Source organism: Asparagus officinalis, chromosome 1 (assembly GCF_001876935.1).
Source record: "Asparagus officinalis chromosome 1, Aspof.V1, whole genome shotgun sequence".
NCBI classification, from domain to species: domain Eukaryota; kingdom Viridiplantae; phylum Streptophyta; class Magnoliopsida; order Asparagales; family Asparagaceae; genus Asparagus; species Asparagus officinalis.
Window position 1 is genome coordinate 121,622,774 of NC_033794.1, and position 27,962 is coordinate 121,650,735.

Genomic DNA, 27,962 nt, shown 5'->3' on the forward strand with positions numbered 1-27,962 from the left:
TCGAGGAATGTATAAAGTGAGCAAGAGCCATTGTCTATATTGTGATTCAACAATTACTTTTGTGCTGAGGTTTTATTACTGTGATGTAATGTAGGAACAAATCTGAGTGTGTTAAAGATGCAGAACTCAGGAAAGCCTTAACCACAGGCCACCGAAAAGAAAAAAATAACTCGATACCATTATATCTTTGTCAATTTGGCCTAAAATATAGCTGTATGAAAAATCATATAAGATCAGACCTTGTTTACCAAGAAAGTAAGATCGTGTTTGTTCTATTCCCGAAATAGATATAATGTTTTCCACCATGTGATGCATGGCAAAAGATGATAGATTTTTCATCAATATATTTAAGGATATGAAGATCATGTTGAACACGCAGATCGTGCATATGATCCTGAATGTATTCGGTTTATGAGTGTCCATAGAAGAAAATTTTCTACTATAGAGCTTCTAGATCCTCAACAAAATATTGTATATCCAACGTGAACTAAGATTTATTTCACATCTGCTCAATTTATTTACAAATGTAGAGCACCATATCTAGGGAATCCAGTATAAAAGTCATCACCATCATCATCACAATCTCCCGCTCCTTGCATATTTTTCAATTTGACTTATGTCAAGTATTTGGTGTAATCCACTTGGCAGCAAGAGCCTGTTTTGAAAAGGAATCAATCAAGCATCAAACTAATGTCAAAATAAAGAAAAAAGGAACTGTAGGAGACCTAAAGAGAAACAAATATTTAAGCTTTGCATACTTTTCGTGAAGGATTCTTGCAATTGTTTGGCAACCACCAGAGAGTGAAGACTGCATGTTGAGTGCTATATTTGGGTTATGAACACTCTGTCTAATGTGTATCCACCCGTATTCACCCTTCACTTCATCCGATACCTTTGCCCTGCAATTAATAGAAACGGCTCAGTAGAGATTACCATAGCTCATTAATTCCATGGTTATATAGGATAGTGATATATAATTTACTCTGTATTTAATTTCACATACAATATCTGTTGAGAATATATACTAAGGATATATTATAGCTAAAGTTATCTGAAAACCCCAAGCATGCACTTATCCAATACATAGTATATTATGTCGACCTGAGACACATATATTTGAAGCACATTAACTAGTGCACCAATTTTAATTACAAATTGTAATCAAGTATGATAATCAACAAACAGCTATATATATCTGATCTTTAGAATAGAAGAGAACTAAAATTCTTGACCTGGCCCTTTCAAATTATCATTACAATATCACTAAAATGCTGAAAACATATATAAATTTATGTTTTTTTATATATACTTTATAAAAGTTGTAGTACACAAATAAGTTATACCCTGAAACTGTATCGTATCAGAAATATCTAGCATGCATACCTGTACATATGTGCATCAACAGCGAAAGGCGAATCATTCGAATCAACAAGGCACCCCTCGCTCACCCAACAATCACCACAAGTATCAAGCGCCCATCCTTGCAATTTCCCATCCTGTAAACAAGCATCACAAACTTTCAATAAATGTAATATATCAACATGTTTTGAACTTGAAGACGATGAGTTAGAGTTCGACCTCGATGTATTTTCTTAGAGTTTCCACTGTTTCAGCACCTTTCGCCTTTGCTTCCTCAGGTTGTGTCAAGATGTTCATTCTGAGTTCAACTGATTCTACGGGGTCTTTGAGTTCTTTGATGAGACTACCCACCATTTCTATGATGATTTTGACAACCATGTAGGCTCCTTCAGCAGATAAAGGTGGGGAAAACAAGGAAGTTAATATATTTGAACGCTAATTAGCACTTAAATACCTATAGTTTCTCCTAATTTGCACTTATATCTCCACTTCCTTTTTGCAGCACGTAAATACCCTGAAGTTTCTAAAGTTTGCATATTAATACCTTATGATACGCAAACGTGACAATTTTCCCCCGAATTTTTCTATGTGATACTCACAAGCTAGTTTATAACTTTTAGCCCTTAAGGTCTCTTGAATTTACTGTTAATCCATCATAATTAAAATTTAAAATATAACTTGAATAGTTTTAATATATGATTATTGTATGTTTACCAATAAATTCAGAAAATATTACGGTCAATATATTCGATAGTTGACCTATGTGTGTCACATAGGGGTGCATCTGGTTTGGATACGGCTTGGATATGTTACTTATCATATCCATATCCGCTTATCCATCTTGGATACAGATACGGATACGGATATACCTCGGTAAGAAAATTTCATATCCATATCTGCTAAAATCGATACGGTTACGGATATACATGCGAATATATAAGCAGATATGCATACGAATACAAAAAGGATATGAGAAAACTAGATAGTATTGAGAAAAACATAGTTCATGTGATACAAAAGAGTTAGTCAATATGTTCATTATAACTGAAAAGCCAAGATTAGACATCTTGATCATCAAAACTAACCACAAAACTATCGTAAGAGTATGACTAATATGTATTCGGATATTTTGGATACCGATCCGAACATTTTACTGCAAAATCATATTCGTAACCAAATCATATCGGTTATAGATTTGAGTAATCACATACGTATCGTAACGGATATGTTACCAATATTTCCTCGGATACACATACGGTTTATCACCGCTAGTGCCACATTAGAAAACCCACAAAGTTTTATCACATTTGCGTAGAAGATATTGAAGTGCAGCTTCTAGAAACTTTAGCGCTACGAACTCAGGAAACTAATAGGGTACTGAAAGTACCGTAGAGTGAAAAAAAAAAAAAAACTGTTATGTGGACTCACCATCATCGAGAAAGTAGTTCTCCTTCAACGCGCCATGCCCACTCGTCTCCATCATCAACCCCGTCTCGATACCATCCTCATTCAACCTTATCCCTTTATCGATCACATTCCGGTATCCAACTCTATACAAGCAATGCCTTCCACCCCTCCCCACGATGAACTCCGTCAACGCCGCGCTCGTCCTCGCATCCGTCACGACCGTGCTCCCCGGCTCCTCCCTCAACACGATGGCTGACATTAGAGCTATCAATCTATCGCCGTTGATCGGGTTACCCTCCGCCATCGACGACTCCGACTGCGGTCGACGTCTGGTGTCGAAGACGACGCCGAGGTGAGGGCGGCAGCGGAGATGACGGCGGACGCGGGAGGGACATGGCCGGTGGCGGGTCCTCCGGGTTGTCCTAGCGGATGTGGTTTGGGGAACATGCACGTCGGGTTCCGGTGAGCTGCCGCCTGTGTCGCGCGCCGACTGTCGGAGACGTCCCAGGCTGAAGAAAGCCGCCGGCGAGCCGTTGCCAGCGTTCACTATTATCTGCCAAGAGAAAAAGAATTAATATTAGCGACTGAGATCATGAGAGTTACAACTGCTCCGTCCAGTAAGCTAATTAAACAGGTTTTAGGGGAGAGGCTATATTATATATATATATATATATATTAATAGTATTATCATTAATTACTGTAATCCTTCAAGCAGGAGTTCGTAGCTGATTGATTGGATGAGCAATCCTCTCCTTGAGGATATTCCTCAGATGCGCAGCGTATGCACTCATGAAATCTACCCTCACCGGTCTGACCGGTGCGCTGCCATTGCCGCCAAAACCCATCTTCTTCGTGGCGTACTTTCGTGCGGCTCGGTCGCAGATCTCTTCCATCTCGCTTGATCGCAGACCACCTCTCCTTGTGAAGAACTTTAGACCGTTTCTTGTGTATGGCAAGTGTGATGCTGTCATCTGAAATGAGAGCCATCATGGACTAAGATTAGTAGTAGAAATAGGAGGAAAATCACGCTAGTTACTTGAGATAATATTCGACATGTCCTAGAATCGAAACCTTATATATGCGGTAAATGCCCAGAAAAACAATGATAACTACATTATTCTCTTCTGCTCTATTTCTATACTACAGATGAGACAAATGTGCAATATATAAAACTAGCATATAAATGTGAAAAAGAGGGAGCCAAAAATATCATACCATAATAGATCCATCGTACTGGAAAGGGGCCAAAACAGTGCTCATAAAACAGGCTGGGGTCGTCGCAAGGCCCATATCAAACGCTTTACATCTAGCCCGTGTCAGCCCACTAAACACCGCCGTGCTAAGTCTTGGGCCTGAAATCCGTGGATCCCGGCCCATAGACACTCTAACTTCGGCCGGCCCACTCTCGTCTTCTCTCCTCAGCTCCTCTATCAACCACTCGCCAAAACTCTCGGCGATGGCCTCGACGGCCCCCGGCGTGAAGTCCACCGGCCCGTTTCGCCTTCCAATGCCACTCCTCGCACATCCGGCCCATTTTGAAGCCTTTTTATAAAATCTGCATCGCTAACAGGCCTCTTGGTGGTGCTTATCGAATCTACCCGGCCTGCTAAGGCCCGATAAGTTCCTCGAAATTGGAAATGAACTCTGGATGTGAAAACTTTTGTGGTGGGCTTTAACTTGCATTGAAATTTTGGTGATGTAGAGGATGTCGTTGCAGTGGTTGAAGAAGCCATTGCTAAGCTTGGATGTTGAATTGGGATATATTTTGGTGTACAGTTACTTGAAACCATATCTCTCGGTTTAATAGGAAGCAATATGTGAACCTCATTGGCACTGGGGGAAAAAAATCTCTGGAGGAGTAGAGTGTTTTGTTTCATGCAGAGTTTTGTCTGATACTTGTTTTGGTTGATATTTCTTGTTTGTTCTTATGTTGGGAGTTGTAGATAGTGCTTGTGAGGCGTGTAATGGGCTAAAGTTTTTATAAGCACGCGGTTTGATTGTGTCTTGTGGAACAAGCACCAGACGTGGAGAGAATACATGAATGTTTATTGCATAGAAGTTAAAACTGCATAAATGTCAACCAACTTTACCCATCAATAACAATAGAATTATGATCACAAAGGCTCGTCATTGATCTATGTGTGATAACTGATAAGATAGAACTACCAAGGTTTCTTTCAAATAAGACACTTGCAAAAATATGGTCAATCTATATAAACTATCTTTGATTTTCAATTTATATATAAACTAGTTTTAATATATTTTTTGTTACAATCAACCACTCATACTCACTTTTAAGTTAAGTTTTTTCACTTTTACTGTAATTACTAGTTTGAGATAGGGTCAATTATGAAAATTTTAATTAAAGAGTGAACTCAAGTGGTTGATTACAACAAAAAATACGTTAAAAATGACTTGTGTATAAATTAAAAATTATATATGGTTTCTAAAAAATGATCATATTTTAAAGGTGTGGTTTCTATGGGGGAAAACCCCAACTACTAACAGTCATTAGAATGAGAGAGGAAAAAGCTCAATATTTTATCAAATTTCTCTAAACTTACTTTTTTTTCAAGAGAGAAATAGCTTGTAGAACATCATCGACCTCAAGCAAACGTTCATAATAGGTTCAAGTCTTCAATATTGTCCACAAGTTCATCAAGTTCTACTTGTTCACTATACATCACTACATCACAAGCTCATATACTCAACAAATATGAACTTATTCAGCACAAACTTCTCATCTGAAGAAACGGACATGTTTAGGTCTTAAAGCCCTTGGTGCCTGGTATACTGACCCACTCTAGCCTCAGTTCAACTTCACCTGACTCCACTTGCCTTAGCCTAAGTACAATGTCCTGAACGACTTTTCCATCAGATACATAGATTGGGCTCTCCTCGGCCAAACAGTTAGTTCTGTTGGGCATCAACTTCTTTATAATGGTGCCATTTGGAACACCTTCGACATTCATCTTCACAGCCTCCACGAATGGTTGAATGTCAAATTCTGCGTTGCCCATTGGGTCATCAGCGCTGAATCTGTCTTTATCGTAAACTTCCTAGAGCAGAAAACACGGGAAAAAATAAGAAGGTTAGAGATAGTTTGGTTTCTAGACGAGCACAGAACAAAAAAGTAAATGGCCAATCCTTCTATTGCAGTCATGAATCAATATGATGCGTGCGTGTTCGAGCGTGTGGGTGTCATAAATGGGACTCTGGTGAATCCCTCCGTGGTGTTGGAGGCTGTGGCGCTGAAATGGCACCCATCCATGCCGCTAAACATCCTTGTATCATGCTCGGTAGCCTGGATGTGTGCCACATCAGCCATACAACAACCAACATTGTCAGGGACCCACCGACTCCCATTTACTGACGTATACACATACATAAGTGCATATATACTTGCGTGCATATATTGTACATTAGTTACATACATTACGGACTGGACCTTAATTCTGAAGCACCTTCAGCGCTCAATAAGTAACTATTTGGCTACTCAATACATTCTGAGAGAGTAAGAGGTGCTGGTACAATTACTGATGTTGAGTACACAACTCTTTTTATTGTTATCCAAACTCTTCTATTTCATCACTAGTAGCTTTTCTTGGCGGTTAGTATTGAAAAATTAATTAAAATATTTCTATTTATATGATTTTGACATAATTCAGATGGGTTAAGGAAAACATTCATGAGGTTCCTTCAATACTATTATGTCCATTTTGCGCATGCTCTCCTTAGTAATAAAACTGAAACAGCCTTAGCGTTTAATCATCATCTCTTACTCTTATTCTTTATAAATAAATATACATACTCTTATTCTTTATAAATAAATATCATGAATTAGTGTATGCTAGATCGTTGGTTTCAGATTGAAGAAACTACCAGCTCTGCATTTATGATTACAAAGCTCCTGTTTCTAACCTTAGTTTAAAGTTTAAAGTTTGAGCAAACAGTCAAGTGGATTGCTCTCCCATCTTTGAATTTCAACAAACTATTTGCTCCCATATAAGTCCATCTAACTGAACAACGTATTCAGCTATCGTAATAAACAAAATTAAAAAATAGTCTGTTCATCATTTTGCATACTTCATATTAGTAATTCAACTCATAGTCACCCAGTTAGAAGAATATATAGAGCAGATGAGAAAAAGGAACAAGATGAAGAAAAAAGAAATATAACCAAAGGGAGAGAAAAGAACACTTGGAGGAGATCTCTCGAAAAGTATTTAGTGCTCATTTCGGTCAACTCTCAATTATCTTTCTTTGGTTGAGTGGCATGTACTTCCATTGTTATCGAGGCGCAAGGCGCAAGGCGGCGAGCAAAGGCCCCTTATGCGCACCATGCGCAAGGCGCACAACGATGCGCGCGCCTCACTGAATTGAGGCGCACAACTCAAATAAATATTTTCAAACATAAGACAAAAAAGCATATAATCAACATGTTTATAAATTGACACATAAAAAGACCAAGAAATATAATTTTACCTACTAAATCACGAAAGAGTCTTAATTAGCATGCATAACATAGAGAAGTTCATACGTTTTGACAAATCACAATGCAAGATAATCTCCAACATAAGCAAAAGTCTATGAAACAAAACAAGCAAGTAACAAATAAGAAATATGTATTTTCATTTAAAATATGATATATGTATTTTTAAGTAACAATTAAGTGATTAAAAAAACATGATTGTTTATAATTTTCTAGTTAGCATTCTTAAATGCTATTTGCTAGTTAGCATGAAAAGATAGAGAATGGAGGTAACAATTACATATTTACATGTTCATAATTTTCTAGTTAGCAGGCTAATTAGAGAAGGAAGTTACAATTAGCAAACAAGTATACTAAATTACTAATTATTATTTCCTTTTTATAGATTAAACATGAAAAGATGGAGAATAGATTAGCAACTAGCAAGAATGAGTCTATTATGTGATGTAAATATGTAATATGTAAATTATTTAAAAAAACAGAAGAAAGAGTCTATTACATGACATAGGTGTCAAGCGCACACGAGGCGTGCGCGAGGCACGCGCGAGCGCACAAGAGGTGCCCCGCCTCTGGTGCGGGGCGCAATTGTTCCAGCCCGCAGCGACCCGTGCCCGGGGCGCGCGCCTCGATAACAATGTGTACTTTCATGGCGCCTGTTTTTCCAATTAGGAATCATTAGAACTAATAAATAAGATTTGAATTCATCTTTGAATTTTCAATCATTTTGAAATATTCAATAATTCTTAATTAGGTTAGTATCATTGTAGGTTCAGTTTTAAAGGAAAAAAGAAAACAGAACAGAGGTCCAAGAAAAAGAGAAAACCAAAAAAGAAAAGCAAAGAGGGATTAGAAGAAAATAAAGGAGAAAGGTGAAAGTCATTTGGAAAAAAAAAAGAAAAAGAAAAGGAAAGATGGAAGGATAAGTCAATTTTCATAGAGTTTCCTCTTATGTACAAGAAGCAAACAACATAATGTTGATAAGAGGTAACTTTTAAATAGTATGGCAAAGAACATTAAACATAAATAGTATGACAGCATCAGCTGCTTTTTTCGCATAGAAAAGGTTTAGAAAAGGTTTCTATGCGTTTAGAACCCAATCCCTCACGTAATCCCCCAAAATTGTGTAAGCCACTGGACTAGATCTCTAACTCGTAATATTCCTTGAGATAATTCTTTATTTCTAAAACGAAAATCCCAAGTACAGAACCCTTAGGAAAATGAGTTAATGTAGTTTCCTCTACCACATACAGCATCCATTATGTGAAAAAGAAAAATAATGACTTAAAACAGGTCAGTAGATACTCACAAGTTTGACTGGTATAAAAGGATCTTCCACGGAAAGAGTTAAGTCTTCATTCCACTCTGGATTAACATTTCTTTTTATTACTCGACTCTTCAGTTTCTGCATAGACGATTGGAATTAGTATGGAAGAGCATAGAACCAAGTGTACCTGAATATATTTCTTAAGAACAGATAAAGCAGATTTAGCTGAATACATTTCTTTAGAACAGACTAGTCAATATAGCTGAATATGTTTCTCTAAACAGACTAATTGACAAAAATGATTTCTAGAATTAAACATAACCTTCAAAATATTTATCATGCACAACTAACAACTGTAGCCTGAGATATACATTAAAACTCAACTAGTTCTCATCTTTTACATCTGATTTAGTCACTGTATCAGGGACTCGGGCTTCCAAATTCAGAGAATAACCTTGTAGAAGATTGAAGTTGAAAATGAGATTAATGTATAGCACTGGTCTAGAAGTACAATCCTTAGCCTACATAGGCAGTGAAGAATAGAGTGAAGATTGAAGTTGAAAACGAGATTAATGTATAGCACGGGTCTAGAAGTACAATCCTTAGCCTACACAGGCAGTGAAGAATAGAGTACAGACCTTGCGCGAATTAAATTGGCAGATTAAGGATTCAAGAAAAAATGAACACACATCGAAGCTGATTCAAAGTCTGAACAAAACACGAGTTATCAAGGTACAGATTCAAAAAGACAAAAGGACATTGATAAGCTTTTGGTAGTGTTTAAATGACATAACACAACATAACTAAATCTGTCCTATTGTATCTATAAAGAAAATTGTGCCCCATCACCTTAGCTCCTTTTAGTTTTAAACAAGAAAAAAGGTACTGACCTGAAATTTTTGAATCACTCATCAAACTGACAATGACACTTAACTCATAACCATCTGAGTTCTGTCTCACTGTCTACACCGCAAGTTAATCCCTTGCTGAAGTTGAATATCAGAGCAAATTGCTTTTTTAGTCTACATGAGTTATTGTAGCACAAGTAGAGATGACAAAACTCTAGTGAAATTAATGAATCCTCAGGGTTGTCATGCCCCGGGCTACGAGCCTGTTGGAGCGATGTAAGCCTGTGAACCCACTACGTGTAACATGTGGTTTGACTCAATCCATTGCTAAAATTGGTTAGTCAATATTGCACTTAGCTCTCAAGACCCATCATTTAAACCCTCTTAAACTCTATCAATTTTTCGATGTGGGACTATTAGTGGGGCATCACAAGGGGTTTAGATCTACTTGGGTTGCCCAATATGAAGTTCGATCACGATGAACTTAAACCAGCCCTATCTAGAGATGCACCAAGATATCAACTAGGTTTCAAGAGTGTAAAGGCTACATAATCTAACTCTATGGCCCAACATAAATCAGATATTAGGGGGTTAAGCCAATGAGAATCATTCTCATTGGACCAATACATAAAACAACAATCCCAGTTATGGATTGTTATATACCAATGAACAATAAACCAATACCAACAAAGCCATCGTTCCCTTTTTTTTTTGACATGTTGGTTTTATTTTCTCGTTTGGTTACAAAGTGGTACAATAACTTCCCATCATCAAGAGAGTTGGTTATAACTTAACCAATCACTTTGCCCACTAATTCGGTTATTGCTCTTTGATGGAGAGAGTGGAAAAAAGAGTATATATCTCGGTTGGTCCCTAATACTGCTCTTCAATTTTTTTTCGAAAGGGAAAATACATCATCTATTAGTGAAGGGATAAGGTTTAGAAGATCTTCTCGAAATCAACATCCATTATCCATTGTGTGAGACAACAATGGCTGGAGGTTAGTTTAATTAATTTTTTCTTCCGTTTGATATAGATTATATTTTTCAGTTTCTAAACATGTTTAGATTAAGTATTTGAATTTCTATCATGTTTAGATAACTTTTAGTAATTTAAATTTATTATCATTTGGTATCAGAGCATTGATTGTAGAACTTATGATTTTCCATCATGATATTTATTTCTCGTTTTTTCTTAATTAATAGTTCATTGTGAAAATCATTTGTTCTAAGATCTTGGTATAATGATAATCAAATTAATAATGAAGTTTAGTTTGATTTGCTTAAAAAATTAGGAGTTAACATGTTCGAAATTGTAAAATTCGGATCTAACTGCTTATTCAATATGTATACATATTTTGATTGTACTAAATACTTTTGGGTCAATAGCCTAGTGGTAAGGCTTGAGGATTTGGCCTAGAGGTTTGGTGTTCAAACCCCTAGGGCTACACCATATATTATAAGTCCTTGGGGCTCTTGGGGTCTCTTTGAATTCTAATAATATTTTTGTTTGCTTTCATTTTTTTATGTTGCATACATTACATATTTGATAATTTCTGCTTGATGTTTATATTTGTGCATGTTAGATCTATTGCGTTTTTATCAAGTGATGTTTATAGTTAACCCATATAGTTTAGTTAATTTGGGAGTAGCCACAGCATCCTTAATTAATTAAAACTGTATAATAAGGTTGTTATATCACTTGTTAAGGATCTTATTTAGAAAGTAAACATTAATTGTGATTAATCAGATGTGATATAATAAATTTTATCCCACAGGAATTTTTATTGTATCTGTATGATTAATTAGGATAAAATGTCAAATTATATTTTCTAATTTACCCACAGGGATTAGGAAATGAAGCATAATTTGATAGTTTTATCATGAAGTTAAGATAAATCTAATTGAATTGAGACTTTAGCCCACAGGCAAGTTTTATGTCACTAGATTTATATATTTGCATGATTTTACATTGGTAGAACATGTCATATTTTGTTAGCTTCAAATTTAGTAACATGAGCATGATTATTTAATTTACTGCAGCAATTCCACCTGCTAATTACTCTGATATGAAATGTGATGTTCCCGAGCTCAAAGGGGACAACTACAAAGTGTGGAAGGAGAGAGTTCTCCTTCATTTGGGATGGATGGACATAGACTATGCCATAAGGAAGATTGAACCCCCTACAGTTACTGAAATCAGCACTTCAGATGAAATTCAGCTTTATGATAAATGGGAACGATCCAATCGTCTCTGTGTGATGTTCATAAAGACTAAAATTTTTGCTGGTATAAGGGGTTCAGTCGAGCAGGTCGACAAGGTTCAAGATTTACTAAAGGCTATCGATGAGCAGTTCGCCACTTCAGACAAGGCAATGGCGAGCACCCTAATCATATAGTTTTCATCCTTGAGGCTCACTAGCGTGCGTGATCATATCATGTGCATGAGGGATATTACGGCTCAGTTGTAAGTATTGGGGGTTGAGATGTCTGAAGCCTTCCTGGTTCACTACATCCTTTGCACCTTATCTCAGCAATATGGCCCATTTAAGATATCCTACAACACACATAAGGACAAATGATCGATCAATGAATTATTGATCATGTGTGTTCAGGAAGAGGGCAGGCTGCTTATGGAGGAAAAGGAAAAGGAAATTGTGAACTTTACTATCCCTGGGAAGTACAAGAAGAAGGATCAAGCCAAGGACAAGGGGAAAGGGAAAATCCCTCCTCAAAAGGACATTAAGAAAGAGACTGTGTGCTTCTTTTGCAAAAAGAAGGGGCACGTTAAGAAACAATGCTCCAAGTTCATGAAGTGGCTTGATAAGAAAGGTACTCAACTTTCTTTTGTTTGTTATGAATCCAATATGATTGATGTTAATCATAACACATGGTGGATTGATTCTGGTTCTACAATCCATGTCACCAATTCATTGCAGGATTTACGAGACCTGCGGAAGCCGATGGAAAGTGAGCACAGCGTCTATTCAGGAAATAAGATGCCCTCACATGTGGAGGCCATTGGCACGTGCAGACTGGTTTTAAGTAGTGGTTTTATTTTAAGTTTAGAAAAGACGTTTTATATTCCTAGTTTTTCTAGGAATTTAATTTCAGTTTCCAGACTTGTATCAGATGGTTATTCCTTTAACTTTTCAGCTTTCGGATTTAATTTGTCTTATAAATCTGATGTTATTGGATGTGGTACTTTGTCTGATGGTCTTTTTCTCCTTAATTTGCAAAATGATGAAAACCACACTTCTATGCACGTTCATGAAATTATTGGTACTAAACGATGTGTTGTGAATGAAGAGTCTTCTATACTGTGGCATCGGAGATTGGGACATATCTCCATTGATAGAATTAAAAGGTTAGTGAATGATGGGGTACTTGGTACTTTGGATTTTACTGACTTTGAGACTTGTATAAGCTGCATTAAGGGTAAGCAGACTAACAAGTCCAAGAAAGGTGCCAAAAGAAGTTCTGAATTATTGGAAATCATACACACAGACATTTGTTGTCCAGACATGGATGCATACCGTGATAAGTACTTCATCTCTTTCATAGATGATTACTCGCGATACATGTATCTCTACTTGCTTAACAGTAAGAATGAAGCACTAGATGCTTTTAAGGTGTTTAAAGCAGAAGTAGAGAAACAATGTGGCAAACAAATTAAGATCGTGAGATCCGATAGAGGTGGAGAATACTATGGTAGATACACTGAGAGTGGCCATGCAAATGGTCCATTTGCGAGGTTTCTTCGTGAAAATAGGATTGTTGCCCAACATACTTTGCCTGGCTCTCCGGATCAAAATGGAGTAGCTGAAAGAAGAAACCGAACATTATTGGACATGGTGCGTAGCATGCTTGCTAGCTCCAAACTTCCTAAATCCTTGTGGACTGAAGCTCTCAAGACGGCTGTGTACATATTAAACCGAGTTCCGACCAAGGATGTCCCAAAGACTCCTTTTGAGTTATTCAAAGGTTGGAAACCAAGTTTGCGACATGTACGCGTTTGGGGATGTCCGTCCGAAGTAAGAGTCTACAATCCACAAGAAAAGAAGTTAGACCCAAGGACCATAAGTGGTATTTCGTTGGATATGCCGAAAGGTCTAAGGGATACAGATTTTATTGTCCATCTCATAGCACTAGGTTTGTGGAATCAAGAAATGCTAAATTTCTTGAGAATGACTTGATTAGTGGGAGCGATCAATCTCAGGGCGTTGGTCTTGAGAAAGATCATTTAGATGCTCATTGTGCCACTTCAAGCAACTGACTGATTGTTGTTGTTAACAACGTGCCTATAGTACAAACACGTGTTGAAGAACCAGTTCACAAAATACCACAAGCTGTTGATCCTGATTTAGTACATGTTGAAGTTCAACAAATACCTGAAGCTGTTGAACAACTAGCTGAACAACATGATCCTGATCCTCAGGAAAATGTTGATGCAGCATTAAGAAGATCTACTAGAATAAGAAAATCGGCGATTCCTAGTGATTATGTTGTGTATCTACAAGAGTCTGACTACAATGTTGGAGCCGAAAATGATCCTGAGACGTTTTCACAAGCCATGAGTTCTGAGATTTCAAACTTATGGTACAATGCCATGAAAGATGAGATGGATTCTATAGCGTCAAACCGAGTATGGGATCTCGTCAAGTTGCCTGATGGTATAAAAACCATTGGATGTAAATGGGTTTTCAAAACAAAGAAAGACTCACAAGGCAACATTGAGAGATATAAGGCCAGACTCGTTGCCAAATGATTCACTCAAAGAGAGGGAATCGACTACACGGAGACATTTTCTCCTATATCTAAGAAAGATTCTCTTCGGGTCATTATGGCATTGGTTGCCCATTTTGATTTGGATTTGCATCAAATGGATGTGAAAACGGCCTTTCTTAAGCATTGGTTGCCCATTTTGATTTGGATTTGCATCAAATGGATGTGAAAACGGCCTTTCTTAATGGTGACCTAGAGGAAGAAGTTTATATGAAGCAACCTGAAGGTTTCTCCTCTAGTAATGGTGAGCACTTGGTCTGTAAGCTTAATAAGTCCATATATCGATTAAAACAAGCTTCACGCCAATGGTATTTGAAATTCCATGACGTTATCACTTCATTTTGTTTTGAAGAGAACTTCATGGATTAATGTATATACCAGAAGGTCAGTGGGAGCAAGTTTTGCTTTCTTGTGCTATATGTGGATGATATTTTGCTTGTGGCAAATGATAAAAGTTTGCTATATGAGGTGAAATAGTTCCTCTCGAAGAACTTTGATATGAAAGATATGGGTGAGGCATCTTATGTCATTGGCATTAAGATCCAAAGGGAAAGGTCTCGAGGGATTTTGGGTTTGTCTCAAGAGACCTATATCAAAAAGGTTTTAGAGAGATTTCGGATGAAGGATTGTTCACCGAGTGTAGCACCTATTGTGAAGGGTGACAGATTCAGCCTAAATCAATGCCCTAAAAATGAGCTCGAACAGGAACAGATGAAAAACATTCCATATGCTTCAGCCGTTGGAAGCCTAATATATGCTCAGGTCTGTACCAGACCTGATATAGCATTTGTTGTTGGAATGCTAGGAAGATATCAGAGTAACTCAGGTATTGACCACTAGAGAGCTGCAAAGAAGGTGATGAGATACCTTCAAGGGACAAAGGATTACATGCTCATGTATAGACGGACCGACGATTTGGAAGTGGTTGGTTACTCTGATGCGGATTTTGCTGGCTGTGGTGATTCACGCAAATCAACATCAGCATACATTTTCATGCTTGTCGGTGGAGCCGTGTCTTGGAGGAGTGCAAAGCAGACTTTGACTGCTACTTCTACTATGGAGGCCGAGTTCGTATCATGTTTTGAGGCTACGTCACATGGTGTATGGTTGAAGAGTTTTGTGTCGGGGCTCAGAATTGTGGATTCAATTTCTAGGCCAATAAGACTGTATTGTGACAACTCAGCTGCTGTTTTTATGGCTAAGAATAACAAGAGTGGTAGTCGTAGTAAGCATATCGACATCAAATACTTAACCATTAGAGAACGTGTTAAGGAAAAGAAAGTGGTCATTGAGCACCTTAGAACTGTATAATTATCATTAACCACAACTAATAGCCTTAAAAATAATCTATTACAACAACAGAAGCAACAACTTCTATTTTTAAGGCTATTGGATGAAGTAAATGATCTGGAATAAAATGTATAAGACCCCCACGTCATGACAATAAATTAAGTAAAATATGAAGAAAGAGCAACATTAGCAAAAGCTATGCCCCAATTAAGAAAAATAAGAAGTAAGCTGTAGTACTCCAAGGTCTCAGTTTTGACACTCCTGTGGTGCACTCACAAGAATTTAATTCCTGGAGTACCCGAGGCTATGCTTTCAGGGTGCGCCTTAGCCACACCCCGAGGGTTTGATACCCATCGTCTGAATGATCATGGAGAAGTTCCCTAGTCAAACCAAAAAATATATATTTTAAAAAATTCAAAACATCAATCACACAGAAAGTTGAAAAGAGAAACATCAAAAAGGAGAAGTTGAGCAAAAAATCAACTTCATTTGTAGTGTGACATGCAACAATCAGTCTGCCTTAAAAAAAATCAACTTTACACAATCAGACTAGAAATTCAGTTCACAAATCTCAAAGAACTTTTGAAAATCTCAATCACAAAAAAACAACCCCGAGAAGAACAACAAAACCCGACCAAAATGGAGTTGCCCATGTCTCTTTTTCATCAGAATCAACAAATGGGTAAGTGACAATCACACAAAGACTAAGCACCCGTCATCTATTTTCATCAGAACAACATCAATCACACAAAAAGAATAAAACTTTATACAATCAGACTATAAATTTCAGTTTCAATATCTCAATAAAAAATTTAAAACATCAATCACAAATCAAAAACTAAGAAAAAAACAACAAAATCAGACCAAAATTGAGTTTGGCATATCTCTAAAACACACAAATAGCAAATCAACAAATGGGTAAGCGGTATTCTGACCCAATAACTAAGTACGCATCATTTATTTTCATCAGAACCCCATAAATCACACAAAAAATAAAAAAAAATAAAAAATTTACCTGCTTGCCCATTCTAAGAATCACATAAGGATCACTGCTTCTGACATCACGAACTGCAAGATTCACTCCTCTCAGGAGCCGAACTCTCAGAAGACCCAGTAAACGATCCATCATTCGCCTTAATTCTAGAGAGAGCTTTATGTATTATTATTTTTAATTTCTGGGTTTTATTTTGTGGTTGTATTTATAACAGAAGGAGATGAGTTATGCGCGTGAAATTGAAAGAGTTGGCGCTGATTGGCCCTACATGTACACTGCTGTAATTTGTTTGTTTTATTGTTTACTATGAGAAAAGAAATTTTTTATTTTTTATTTTTTATTTTTATTTATTTATTTTATTTATTTTGACGCTAATGCCGGCGATTTTTATTGCGATGAAGAAGGAACTATAGATTAAGTATTGGTCCCACTGATGTTTTCAGATTAGCCCCTGTCGAATTTTCTCTTGCATATTGGCCCAGTCTAGAGGCTAATTTCACGGGCGAAAAAAAGTTCGGATTGATCAGTCCGAATGAAATCACATGCGCCTCGTCTATGGTTTTAAGAAAATCAAGGATTATGTTATGAGAGTCGGCTCATTTGTTAGTCTGAGGAACTGAAGTGATTAATCCGTTAAATCTATTTTAATACTTGTCAAAAAAAAATTTCTGAAATAGTGAGAATTATAGCTGCTTTCTTTTTAAGATACTGGGAAATAGATTTGACCCCCTTAGTTTCAAACTTTGAAGTGCTAACTTATTGGAAGGGTTAGAATATAAAACATAATTATTGAAACGGTTTTTCTATAGAGTGCCCTTGGGCACTCTATAAGAGAGGAGAGAGATAGAGAGAAATGAATGCTCCTCATTCATTTCTCTCTATCTCTCTCCTCTCTTATAGAGTGCCCAAGGGCGCTATATAGAAAAAACGTTATTGAAATTGTAGTCTATCGACTATAGAGACGACTTTAAGATGAACCACGCCTCAAAAGATTGAAGTTTATTCTCTACAAACTTTCTATTTGATAAATTTAGATGGATTAGCTCAACTTACAACATTTGTAATTTTCTTTATGTTTGGAAGATCAGAATAATTAACTCCCTTGACCTCTCACTTAGCCTAGTGTGTCAAACATCAAGATAAAGGTTATAATTATACATTTCTTAACGTTAATTTTAAAGTTGGTGGGTATACTTATTTTTTATTGTTTGTACGTAAAGATTAAATATTCTATTAATTGGTAACTAATTGAGTATTGTGTTTGTACTGATTCAGTATTCTATTTACAGTTATTTAGTACTAATTTTATTTGTACAAAAATTTTAACTGTTTATAGTGATTTACTGCTATACTGTATAGCAAGCTTTTAACCCATGTCAAGCAAGTTCGTTTGGATACCATAGTGTTTTTCTTATTATGTTTTTGTAAAAAAACACCATGGTGTTGTGTTTTTCGCTTAAAGTGTTTTCGAAACACCATGTTGAGTGTTTTTGTTCAACATTAGTTTGACCTATTACAACATTAATATTAAACATAATATTAATATATTATACATTAATTATAATAAAATATATTATAAATAAAATATTATAATATTGACTTTACATTATAATATTATTATATGTATTAATATAATATAATATTGTATAATGTATTATAATATTTTGTTGTACTTTAATAAGTTGTATTATTTTATAATTAATATTATATTATAATTATTACATATTATTTTTAAATAATTATATATTAATTATTTTGGTATATCAATTTGTTATTGTTATATATTATATAATATTTTTAAAATAATATTATTTTATTATTAATATAATACTATACTATTATTAATAAAATATAATATTATTAATATGTTAATATTATTTTATTACTATTACATTATAAATAAATTCACATATTATATAATATATTATAGTTTTTAATATGTTAGAGTTTATTAATAATATTTTAATAATTTATGATATAAATTAATATTATTATATTATGAATATATTATTTTTACATTAACATTTGTTAGCAGTATATTATTTTAGTATTAAAAATTATTTTACTTTATAATATATTAAAATTTTTAGTGTATAATATATTAATATTTTTCTTTATATTATAATTATTACCTATTATGTTCAAATAATTATATATCTAATTATTTTGGTATATCAAAAAATAATTTCTGATATAAATCAATATTATTATATTATGAATATATTGTTTTTATATTATTATATAAGATATTTTGATTATTATATATTTATATTATGTAAATATTACTATTATATTAGATTAATTATAATATAATATAGTATAATATAATTAGTTTGTTGATAATAACTATATATTACTTATATTTAACATATTATGTTAGATATTATATTAACACATTCTCAAACTCAAAATCAAAACACCAAATATAAAACATCTAAAAGATGTTTCGAAATAAGTGTTGTGTTTTTAATTTGAGCATGATTTAGCTCAAAAAACATCATGGTTTTCAAACGTATGGTGTTTTGTTTTTGGCAAAAAACACTATGGTTTTCAAACGTATGGTGTTTTACAACGTTGTGGCACTCATAATATTACAATATAACGATTTGAGTACTTACTATTTTTTTTAACTTTGATTAAGATCTTACTGTAAATTATAATAGTATCATTCAAATATTATGATAAATGGAATCGTGGATTCGAAAACCAAACAGATTAGGTTCTGCTAGCTGTACACTAGCTTGTCGGACTGGTCCTTTGATCGTTTTCAGGTCGTTTCGATTGTTTCGGAATCGTGTTCAGGTTTGATTTAGGGTTCATTTTGATATTAGGTTAAAGAAATTAGGGTTAAATTTTAACATGATAATTATTATTCTTGAAAAATTAGCGGGCAAGCATTACTATTTTTGGTATGGCTTTCAACAAGAACAAAATTTAACCTCATATGGATCTCCTCAACTCAAAGTAATCAACAAAAATTTACAGAAACACCATCTAAATTCATAATATATAAATAATACTAAAATTTCAGGCCACAAATTTTTTAGAATTTGCTAAAAAATCCTTAAACTTTAAAAAATTATAAAAAACCTAACAATTTAAAAATTTCAAACTGAATCCAGTAAAAAAATTTAAGAATTATAAAAAACTCCCTAAAAATTAAAAATTTGTAAAATACACTTTAAATTTTACAAAAGTTACAAAAAACACCCTCAAAAATTAAGAACTTAGAGAAAAATTGAAAATTTCAAACCTGCATACAGTAAATTCATACTGTAGGATTACAAATAGCCCCTTAAAATTTTATAATTTGTAGAAGACACATTAAAATTTTTAAAAGTTACAAATAAACCTACTAAACTTAAAATTTGCAAAAAAACCATTAGAATTTCAAAACTACAACCAGTATATTAGAAACCTAAGAATTACAAGTAGCCCTAGAAATTTGACTTTTTGAAAAACACCTGAAAAGTTTTAAAAATTGCTGAAAACACCCTAAAAATTAAAATTACAAAAAAACATCTCTATAAATTTTTATCTTCTCAAGGTGTTTCTTGTAAATGTCAAAAAAAATTTAGGGTGCTTTTTTCAACTTCTTAAAGTTTTAGGGTGTTTTTTACAAATTCTAAAAATTTCAAGAGCCTGTTCGTACTCCTAGATTGTTCAATATACTATTTGTAGGTTAAAAATGTTTTGGGAGTATGTAGAAAATTTTGCATTTTTAGGGGCCTTTCGCAATTTTTACAAGTTTTAGGGTGTTTTTGAAAGCTTGCAGAGTGCTATTTGTAGTTCTTAGGTTTTCGATGTATAGTTTTTTGTTTGACGTTCTCTGCTCTTTTTGGAAATTTTAAGTTTTTGAGGGTGTTTCCTATAAGTTTTAAAGGTTAGCCATTTTATGTAAATCTCAAATTTTTTAGGGGTTGTTCACAATTTCAAGATTTTCAATGTACTATTGTATATTTGTAATATTCACACAGTTTGTTGTAAATTTTAAATTTTTAATGGTGTTTATTGCGACTTTAAATGTGTAGGGTGTTTTTTGCAAATTCTAAAATTTAGGGGGCTATTTTTGTTTCATAGATTTCCAGTATTCTGTTTTAGATTTGAAATTTTCATGCTTTTTCTTTAAGTTTTAATTTTTTGAGGGTATTTTTTTGACAAAATTTAAAAGTTTTAGTGTGTTTTCTGCAAATTAAAAGCTTTTCAGGGGCTGTTTGTAATTTGTAGATTTTTAGTTTATTGTTTTACATTTTAAATTTTTATTTTTTTGTAAACTTAGAATTTTTATGGTTTTTTGAGTTTTTAACGTTTTAAAGTTTTTCCTACAGATTTGAAAACTTTCTAGGATCTTTGTATCACCCTGATTTTTATTGTAATGTTTTACATTTGAAATTTTTATTTTGTTTTTTAATTTGAAATTTGAGGGTGTTTTTATAATTTTTAAAATTTTAGGATGTTTGCTATAAATTAAATTTTTTCTGAGGGCTACTTGTAAGGTTTGAATTTTTCAGTGTTATTTTTATATTTCAAATTTTAAGGTGCTTTTATAATTTTTGTAATTTTGAGGGGTTTTTTGTAGTTTAGGAATCGTCAGGAGCTTGTTTGTAATTTTTTATTTTACAAGGGGATATTTATAATTTTTAGGAGCTTTTTGGTAAGTTTTGAGTGGGACCACTTATAATTGTACATGGTTCAAGAACCAAGCCCAAATTATACTCCTTGTTTATCCTACCCATTCCATGGGTTAAAGTTCATCCTCATATATGATTAAACTTTTAGCTTTGGTAAAATTTTAATATGATAACAAACATGGTTAAAGTTAAGAGAAAGTTTACTAAGATAAAGTTCAACCCCTTTTATCAATCCTTTTACTAAACAAACTCTAATTGGTGTTGTACCATGTTTAGACTCTATAAATACATATATTCCTAAGGTCTAGGATTAAGAAATGCCAAGAAGAGTTGCATATCATAAAAAAAAATAGGTAGAGAGAAACTAAGTAGAGAGATCTAAGGATTTAAGAAAACTTTTGGTTAGAATGAGAGAGAATTTCTTGTGAGTTCTTTCAATAACACAAGAATAGACTCTCCGTGGATGTAGGTAATTGTCAAATCACGTAAACTCAATCATATATCATTGTTCTCTTGTTCTATTTTCTATTATAAATTATTCTTCTTTTTGTTTGAATATGTTTTCTCAATGTTTCCATATTGTCAAGTGATTGATTAGCTTGGGAAGGTGGAGCTGCGGAGGAGATCTAGTTAGGAGATTAAGCAATGCTTCAAAAGGATGCTTTTGCATACAACGTTGATTGGTGCATAACAATTGGTATCAAGTTGTGATGAGTGTGTCAACACTATTTGGACTCTCCGACCAACAAATCTTATTGTCGTTCATCCTGATGTCTAAACTTTAATTTCGTTGGGAATCTAAAATGCAAAAACGATCTTCTTTGGCATTCAAAAATAAATGAAAAATGGATTACAAATTAAAAAGTGACTCTATTTTTCTTTTTTCTATTTGGTTTATTTTTTTCAAGTAAATGGAAATTAATTAGAAAGTGAAAGGTCTCCCATAAACATCTTAGTCTCTTTCACCTTTTAAAAAATCTGAAGAAAATGGATGGAAAGTTAGGAGAAAGAAGAGAGAAATTACTTTTATATTATTATTATTTTCAACTGATTCTCTCTTAAAATCAATTATCTCATTTTTATATTTTTTTAATTTAATTATCACTTCAAACTTCTTGTTCAACTCAACTTGCATTGGAGTCTTGTCGTACGTAGGTCTCTTGAGTCTTGCGTGACTATTATCCCCCCTACTTGTGTTGTGCGCGGCGGAAGCTTTCTTGGGCAACACGAACAATAACTCGAACTAAACCACAAACAATATGCAAACAACAATCACAGCAAGAATACACAATTTACGTGGTTCGGCAAGTTGTCTACGTCCACGGGGCAAGGAAGGGGGAGTTCTTTCTACTAGAAATCAAGAGAATACAAATAGGGTTACAAATCTCTCAGACCAAACCCTAAAACAAAGCTCTAGATCTCTCAAAGCTCTCTTACAATTGGATGCAATGATTCTCTCTCTTTGGCTGCTCAAATTCGTCCAACCTCTACCCTAAACAAACAGGTTTAGGTATATATAGAACTTACAAAACGAATCGGGTCGAAAACCTGAAAGCCCAGTCCAAAACAGCGTCGGTCGACCGGACCGGTCGACCGCGATCAATTCCGGTCGACCGGCCCGGTCGACCGACCAGCTCTCAGTAGAAAACCCAAACTCCAGAGAACCCCTCGGTCGACCGCACCGGTCGACCGACCACCTGTGCACGAATCCGGTCGACCGGACCGGTCGACCGCCGCCTGGTTTTCCTGATTCTTCTGAGTTTCTGTAATTTCTTCAATAGCTTGGTGTATTATAAAATAAAGTGATACATCAAGTTAATTCTTTGCTTATTCTTTATTTTGAAACGTCTACGTGGATGAATCAGTTCTCTATTCATCTAGGAAGCCAACAGTTATAAGGCTTAAATTACACGCCTTTGGCTTCCTTTAATGAAAGCATGCAAGCAACGGGGCTTAAATTCAATCTCAAAGTACTTGCTGATAATCAAGTTAACAATTGCAAAGTTCCCAGCTTTACCAAATAATAATTGCATCGAATCATTCATAATCCTCACAAAATTGAAAACCACATGAAAGTTATAAATAAAGTGAAACTAGAAAACAACATCTACATATCGTTTCAAGCACACTCGAGTTAGTTTCCTAGTTATTGAGTCAAAGTAATCTAACCTACTCCTTGACTAAATGTTGCTCCAAATATAAAGAAACTTAGATTTTGGAATTTAGAGTAACCTTCGCTTCCTATATATTGGGAGCTAAATGCTGTGCATTCATTTTGGCAACTCTTACGTCGAACTTCTCAGTTAGTATAATTCTGATGTTAGCTTTGCTAATTAGAAAGCTAAGCCTGATCTTGGCTTGCTAATTAGAAAGATCAAAAGTGAGATTAGATTATTGCATATGCTTTGGATTTATTGACATTAGATCAATGCAACTAACATGTTTCTTGAATATACTCTCAAGTTTTGGATCAAAGTTCTCTTCCAAGGATAAAAAAAACTTTAGTCATGAAATAGGCCGTTTAAAAAAGTATTTAAAAAAAAGGATTTGAACTCGGGTTTCTCGGGTGAGAGCCGAGCGTCCTAGCCGACTAGAATACATCGGAATGACACTCAATTGAACTATTTAAAATTATTAATTTCTCTTCTTATTCTTCATTTTTAATAGAAAAATTCAAACACACTTTAAGTGAGGAAATGATTATATGACCTGATGAATTCTCATTAGAGAAATTTGATTCATTTGAATATTTGTGTATTAATGACCTGTATATTTTCCAGTTTATCTGTTACCAATATTTTTTTAATATATATTATATCCTTATCTGATGTGCATCCTTTGATCTTGTTGCGGATATGAATTATGAGCTTTCACTGCCAAATCATATTCTTAGAGCATGTTTGGCAACTTGGCCAAAGTGAATTATAATCTATTTTTGCATGGGTTGAGTGGATTATTTGATTTATAATTCACTAAAAAATAATCTAGGGTTCTTGGCTATTTTTGAGTGGATTATAATCGACATGTTTGGCTGAGTAAAAAACAAAAATATCTGACTTACGAATGCAACTTTTATCTCCAAGTTTTTTTGACGGATTAAAAAATGGGCACCAAAAATGTCTAAGCAGCACTTTGTGGAAACGAAAGGTATGCAGTTCCAGTAGGTGAAGCGAAATACTAAGCAAAACCCGCCCACGTACACGATTAAGCTCCCCTTCAGATGATTGCAAAGGAAAAGTTTTGAAGAAAACAAAAAAGGTTCCACCGAGATTTGAACTCGGGTTACTGGATTCAGAGTCCAATGTCCTAACCGCTAGACCATGGAACCAGAACGTGCTTTGGTAGAAATATTTTAATACCCATATCATCTAAACCATACTTTTTCTCTAGGGTTTTCTACAGAACTTTAGCATTAGTGATAGTATAATATATATCATATAACCTATCAGATAAAGCTCCTAAGATTCTGTGTAGACAATGATACTCTATTTCTTGAGGTGTTCTTGGGATAGGAATAAAATCTGTGGAGGAAGATGAGGAAGATTGCCTAGTAACTGGTCTAGATGAAGATGGGTTATCTGGTTCTATGGCTGTTATTAGATGTAGAGTTGTTAACCAAAATCTCATTTGGTTTTGCCAACGACGAAAATTATTCCCATCAAACTTCTCTGGTTTAGCAGACATAATTTCACTTGTAGCCATAATCTGATGATAAATGAATAGTTTTGTTATTATAATGCAACAGAAATATATAAAGCATTCATTCAACAGAATTATCATGCAGTGTAATATTTCGTTTTTAAGAATTGCAGATAACATTAACATAAAAAGCAGAATGCTAATCATGATACTATTCTAAACAGCAAAATTAGATTTCTTGGATTGTTGGGAAAATAAACTGTTTAGAGTATAATTAGCACAAAATAATTAACAGATAATCACTATTTTAACACAGATATAAGAAATATATCAAATGAAAAGTAAATAAAGTTAGAAATACGGCCTGATGGTCGAGGCGTGCAAGCACTGTCCCAAGAATCTAATTGCCCCCTCTCGTACAGGGCTACGTAGCAAAAGTTCCCGGAGATACAACGTCCCTCGGTCAGGCGACTTCCTTCTCGTCGGCACGAGCTTCAAGAAGGCTTTACGAACTCTTCTAGACTTTCAGGGAACCAACATAATATAATAGCAAATATTTTGAAAGAGAAGAAGAGAAGAGAAGTTCGTTTGTAAATCTGTGTCTTTAGCCCTCGGCAGGTGTTGGTTTTTATAGGGGAAAAAACAGCCGTTACAAATCCCGCCGATTTAATTCTCATAAAAACTCGATTCGGTTTTAATTACCGATTTAATAAAAATCCGTTTTCATTTTAATTACCGATTTAATTCTCATAAAAATTCTGTTTCCGTTTTGATTCTGGTTTAAATATTACCGTTTCAAATCAATTTTCCATTTTGAAAATAAGATCCACATTGAACACATTTTAATTGTTTTAATTTGTAAAAAATAAAAAATAAAAATGTAGCGGATCAAGAGCCCCTCACTCCGGAGCTACATTCGTGTCCGCAGGTCATGGGCGCGCGCCACCCGACCCGACCCGAACCCCCCGAGCCCGGCCCGGCCGGCGCGCGCGTGTGTGGTGTGGAGCATAACCTTTTGTTTTCTTCTAGGCATAGGAGAGAAAGGGAAGGCTTATAAAGACTCTTCCTTCCTATTCCATTTCCTATGTGGGACTAAACTTTTCCTCTTTTCCTCTACAAACCCAAGTTTTTAAGTTACAACTCCAACAATCCCCCACATAACTTAAAACTTGAAATAACTCAGAAATAAGAATAAAAGAAGAACTTAAAAATAAATAAGATTGCTGGTTCCCTTATACTATGTAATAGGTGGAGGTACCTTTCGGTTTGAACCTTCACTTAGTGATATTTGTATAGATCCGTGAGAGCTTGGTGAACTTCGCCTTGAACCAGTCTCATTTATCGGATTTCTACAGAAAGCACACATAGTACAGTTTTGAAGAATTCTAAACGGGTTGCGCTATTATCGGCCTTGCGCAGGTATCTTTCATGTGTGTTACTAGGGAGCAGCCCTGATCCCATAGTCGCGGCCTCACAACTACACACATATAGGTGAATCCTAATAAGGATGCGAGCAAGTAAGCATCCTGCCTCATGGGTCTTGGATTCATTAAGAGTTAGACTCAACCTTTCACTTGCTTTTTATGAGCACTGATCACCCTAGGGATGGGAGCAAATGAATTCAGTGCTCCTCACAATTAATCACTCATTCAGTTTGTTTCTACCCATTGAACCTCTGCGAGGTTGGGTTGCCACTGCAGTGATTTTTCTTATGGGCTTAACCCCATCCCCCTCGATGATTCTAGGACCACTGCCCTAGATAAGCCTTTAGTTAAGTGATCTGCAAGATTTTTCTCTGATCTTACAAAATCTAAGGCTATTATATGGTTTTTCATCTTATATCTCAAGGATTTATGTCGCACTTTCAAGTGTCGATTCATCTTCACATTTGCATTCTCTTGATGGCATTTGTCAATCGCTGACCTGCAATCACAATGAATAGAAATAGCTGGTAATGGTTTTTGCATTAGTGGAATTTCAGTTAGTAAATCTTTCAACCATTCAGCTTCTATACTAGTAGTATCAAGAGCTATCATTTCTGATTCCATTGTACTTCTAGCCATTACAGTTTGTTTAGTAGATTTCCAGGACACAGCTCCTCCTCCTAAAAGGAACACAAATCCTGTGGTGGATTTTACATCTACTGAGTCACTAATCCAATTTGCATCTGAATAACCTTCTAGTACAGATGGATAACCTTTATAGTGTAAACCATAATTTATAGTTCCTTTTAGGTATCTCAAAATTCTTTCTAAAGCATCCCAGTGACTCTTATCAGGATTTGATGTATATCTACTAAGTCTATTTACTGCATAAGCAATGTCAGGTCTGGTGTAGTTTGTTAGGAATCCTAATGATCCAATTATTTGTGCATATTCTCTTTGTAATTGAGGATGACCTGTATTTTTCTTTAGATGTACATTAGGATCATATGGAGTGGAAACAGGTTGACAGTTTGGATCATAAAAATTCTTGAGGATTTTTTCTATGTAATGTGATTGTGATAGCACATATCCATTCTCATTTTTCATGATTTTAGTATTAAGAATTAGGTCAGCTTGACCTAAATCTTTCATGTCAAAATTTTGTGATAAAAAGTGTTTGATATCATTTATGATTTGTATGTCAGAACCAAAAATAAGAATGTCATCAACATATAGGCATAATATCACAATTTTGTTGTTTTTATCTATTTTATGGTATACACACTCATCTGTTTGATTAATTACAAATCCATAAGATAGTATAATTTCATCAAATTTCATATGCCATTGTTTTGGGGCTTGTTTGAGACCATATAGTGATCTAATAAGCTTGCATACTTTCTTTTCTTGTCCAGAAGCTATAAATCCCTCAGGTTGATCCATATAAATTTCTTCATCTAAGTCTCCATTTAAAAATGCAGTTTTAACATCCATTTGATGTATTATTAATTTGTGAATGGATGCTAGAGCTATGAGGACTCTAATGGTAGTAATCCTAGCTACTGGAGAATAGACATCAAAATAATCAATACCAGACTTTTGGGTATATCCTTTAGCTACTAATCTGGCTTTATATTTATCTATTGTTCCATCAGGTCTAAGTTTCTTCTTAAACACCCATTTACATCCTATGGTTTTACATCCTGAAGGAAGATCAGTTAGTTCCCAAGTATGATTTTGAACTATAGATTGTATCTCATTATTTATAGCTTCCTTCCAAAATGGAGCATCTACTGATTTCATTGCATCTTCAAATGTAACTGGAGAATC

The 27,962-nt window shown here is 34.7% G+C and overlaps 2 protein-coding genes and 1 non-coding gene across 3 annotated transcripts; all 3 read right to left on the bottom strand.

Annotated features, from left to right (window-relative positions):
- LOC109829247 (phosphomannomutase/phosphoglucomutase) lies at positions 276-4,606 on the bottom strand. Its single transcript, XM_020396427.1, is given in 8 exon segments — positions 276-655; positions 759-899; positions 1,384-1,496; positions 1,579-1,745; positions 2,788-3,319; positions 3,465-3,737; positions 3,982-4,253; positions 4,256-4,606. Coding segments are annotated over 8 exon segments (1,878 nt in total). The 5' UTR covers positions 4,557-4,606; the 3' UTR covers positions 276-576.
- Positions 5,320-16,641, bottom strand: LOC109829248 (GTPase activating protein 1-like). Its single transcript, XM_020396428.1, has 3 exons — positions 16,460-16,641; positions 8,565-8,660; positions 5,320-5,825 (listed from the first exon to the last, which is right to left on the bottom strand). Exons 1-3 carry the CDS (start codon positions 16,571-16,573, stop codon positions 5,529-5,531), a joined length of 507 nt encoding a protein of 168 aa, XP_020252017.1. The 5' UTR covers positions 16,574-16,641; the 3' UTR covers positions 5,320-5,528.
- TRNAQ-CUG lies at positions 24,326-24,397 on the bottom strand. The gene has a single exon. It is a non-coding gene; the product is annotated as a tRNA-Gln (tRNA).

What these genes read in the sequence shown, in the direction of transcription:
- LOC109829248 (XM_020396428.1), bottom strand. Translation starts at nt 16,573, where the DNA reads ATGATGGATCGTTTACTGGGTCTTCTGAGAGTTCGGCTCCTGAGAGGA. An exon ending in TTCTTAGAATGGGCAAGCAG is followed by an intron (nt 8,661 to 16,459) that starts GTAAATTTTTTA and finishes TCGTCTATGCAG; the next exon opens with AAACTGAAGAGTCGAGTAAT. An exon ending in CTTTTATACCAGTCAAACTT is followed by an intron (nt 5,826 to 8,564) that starts GTGAGTATCTAC and finishes TTTCTGCTCTAG; the next exon opens with GAAGTTTACGATAAAGACAG.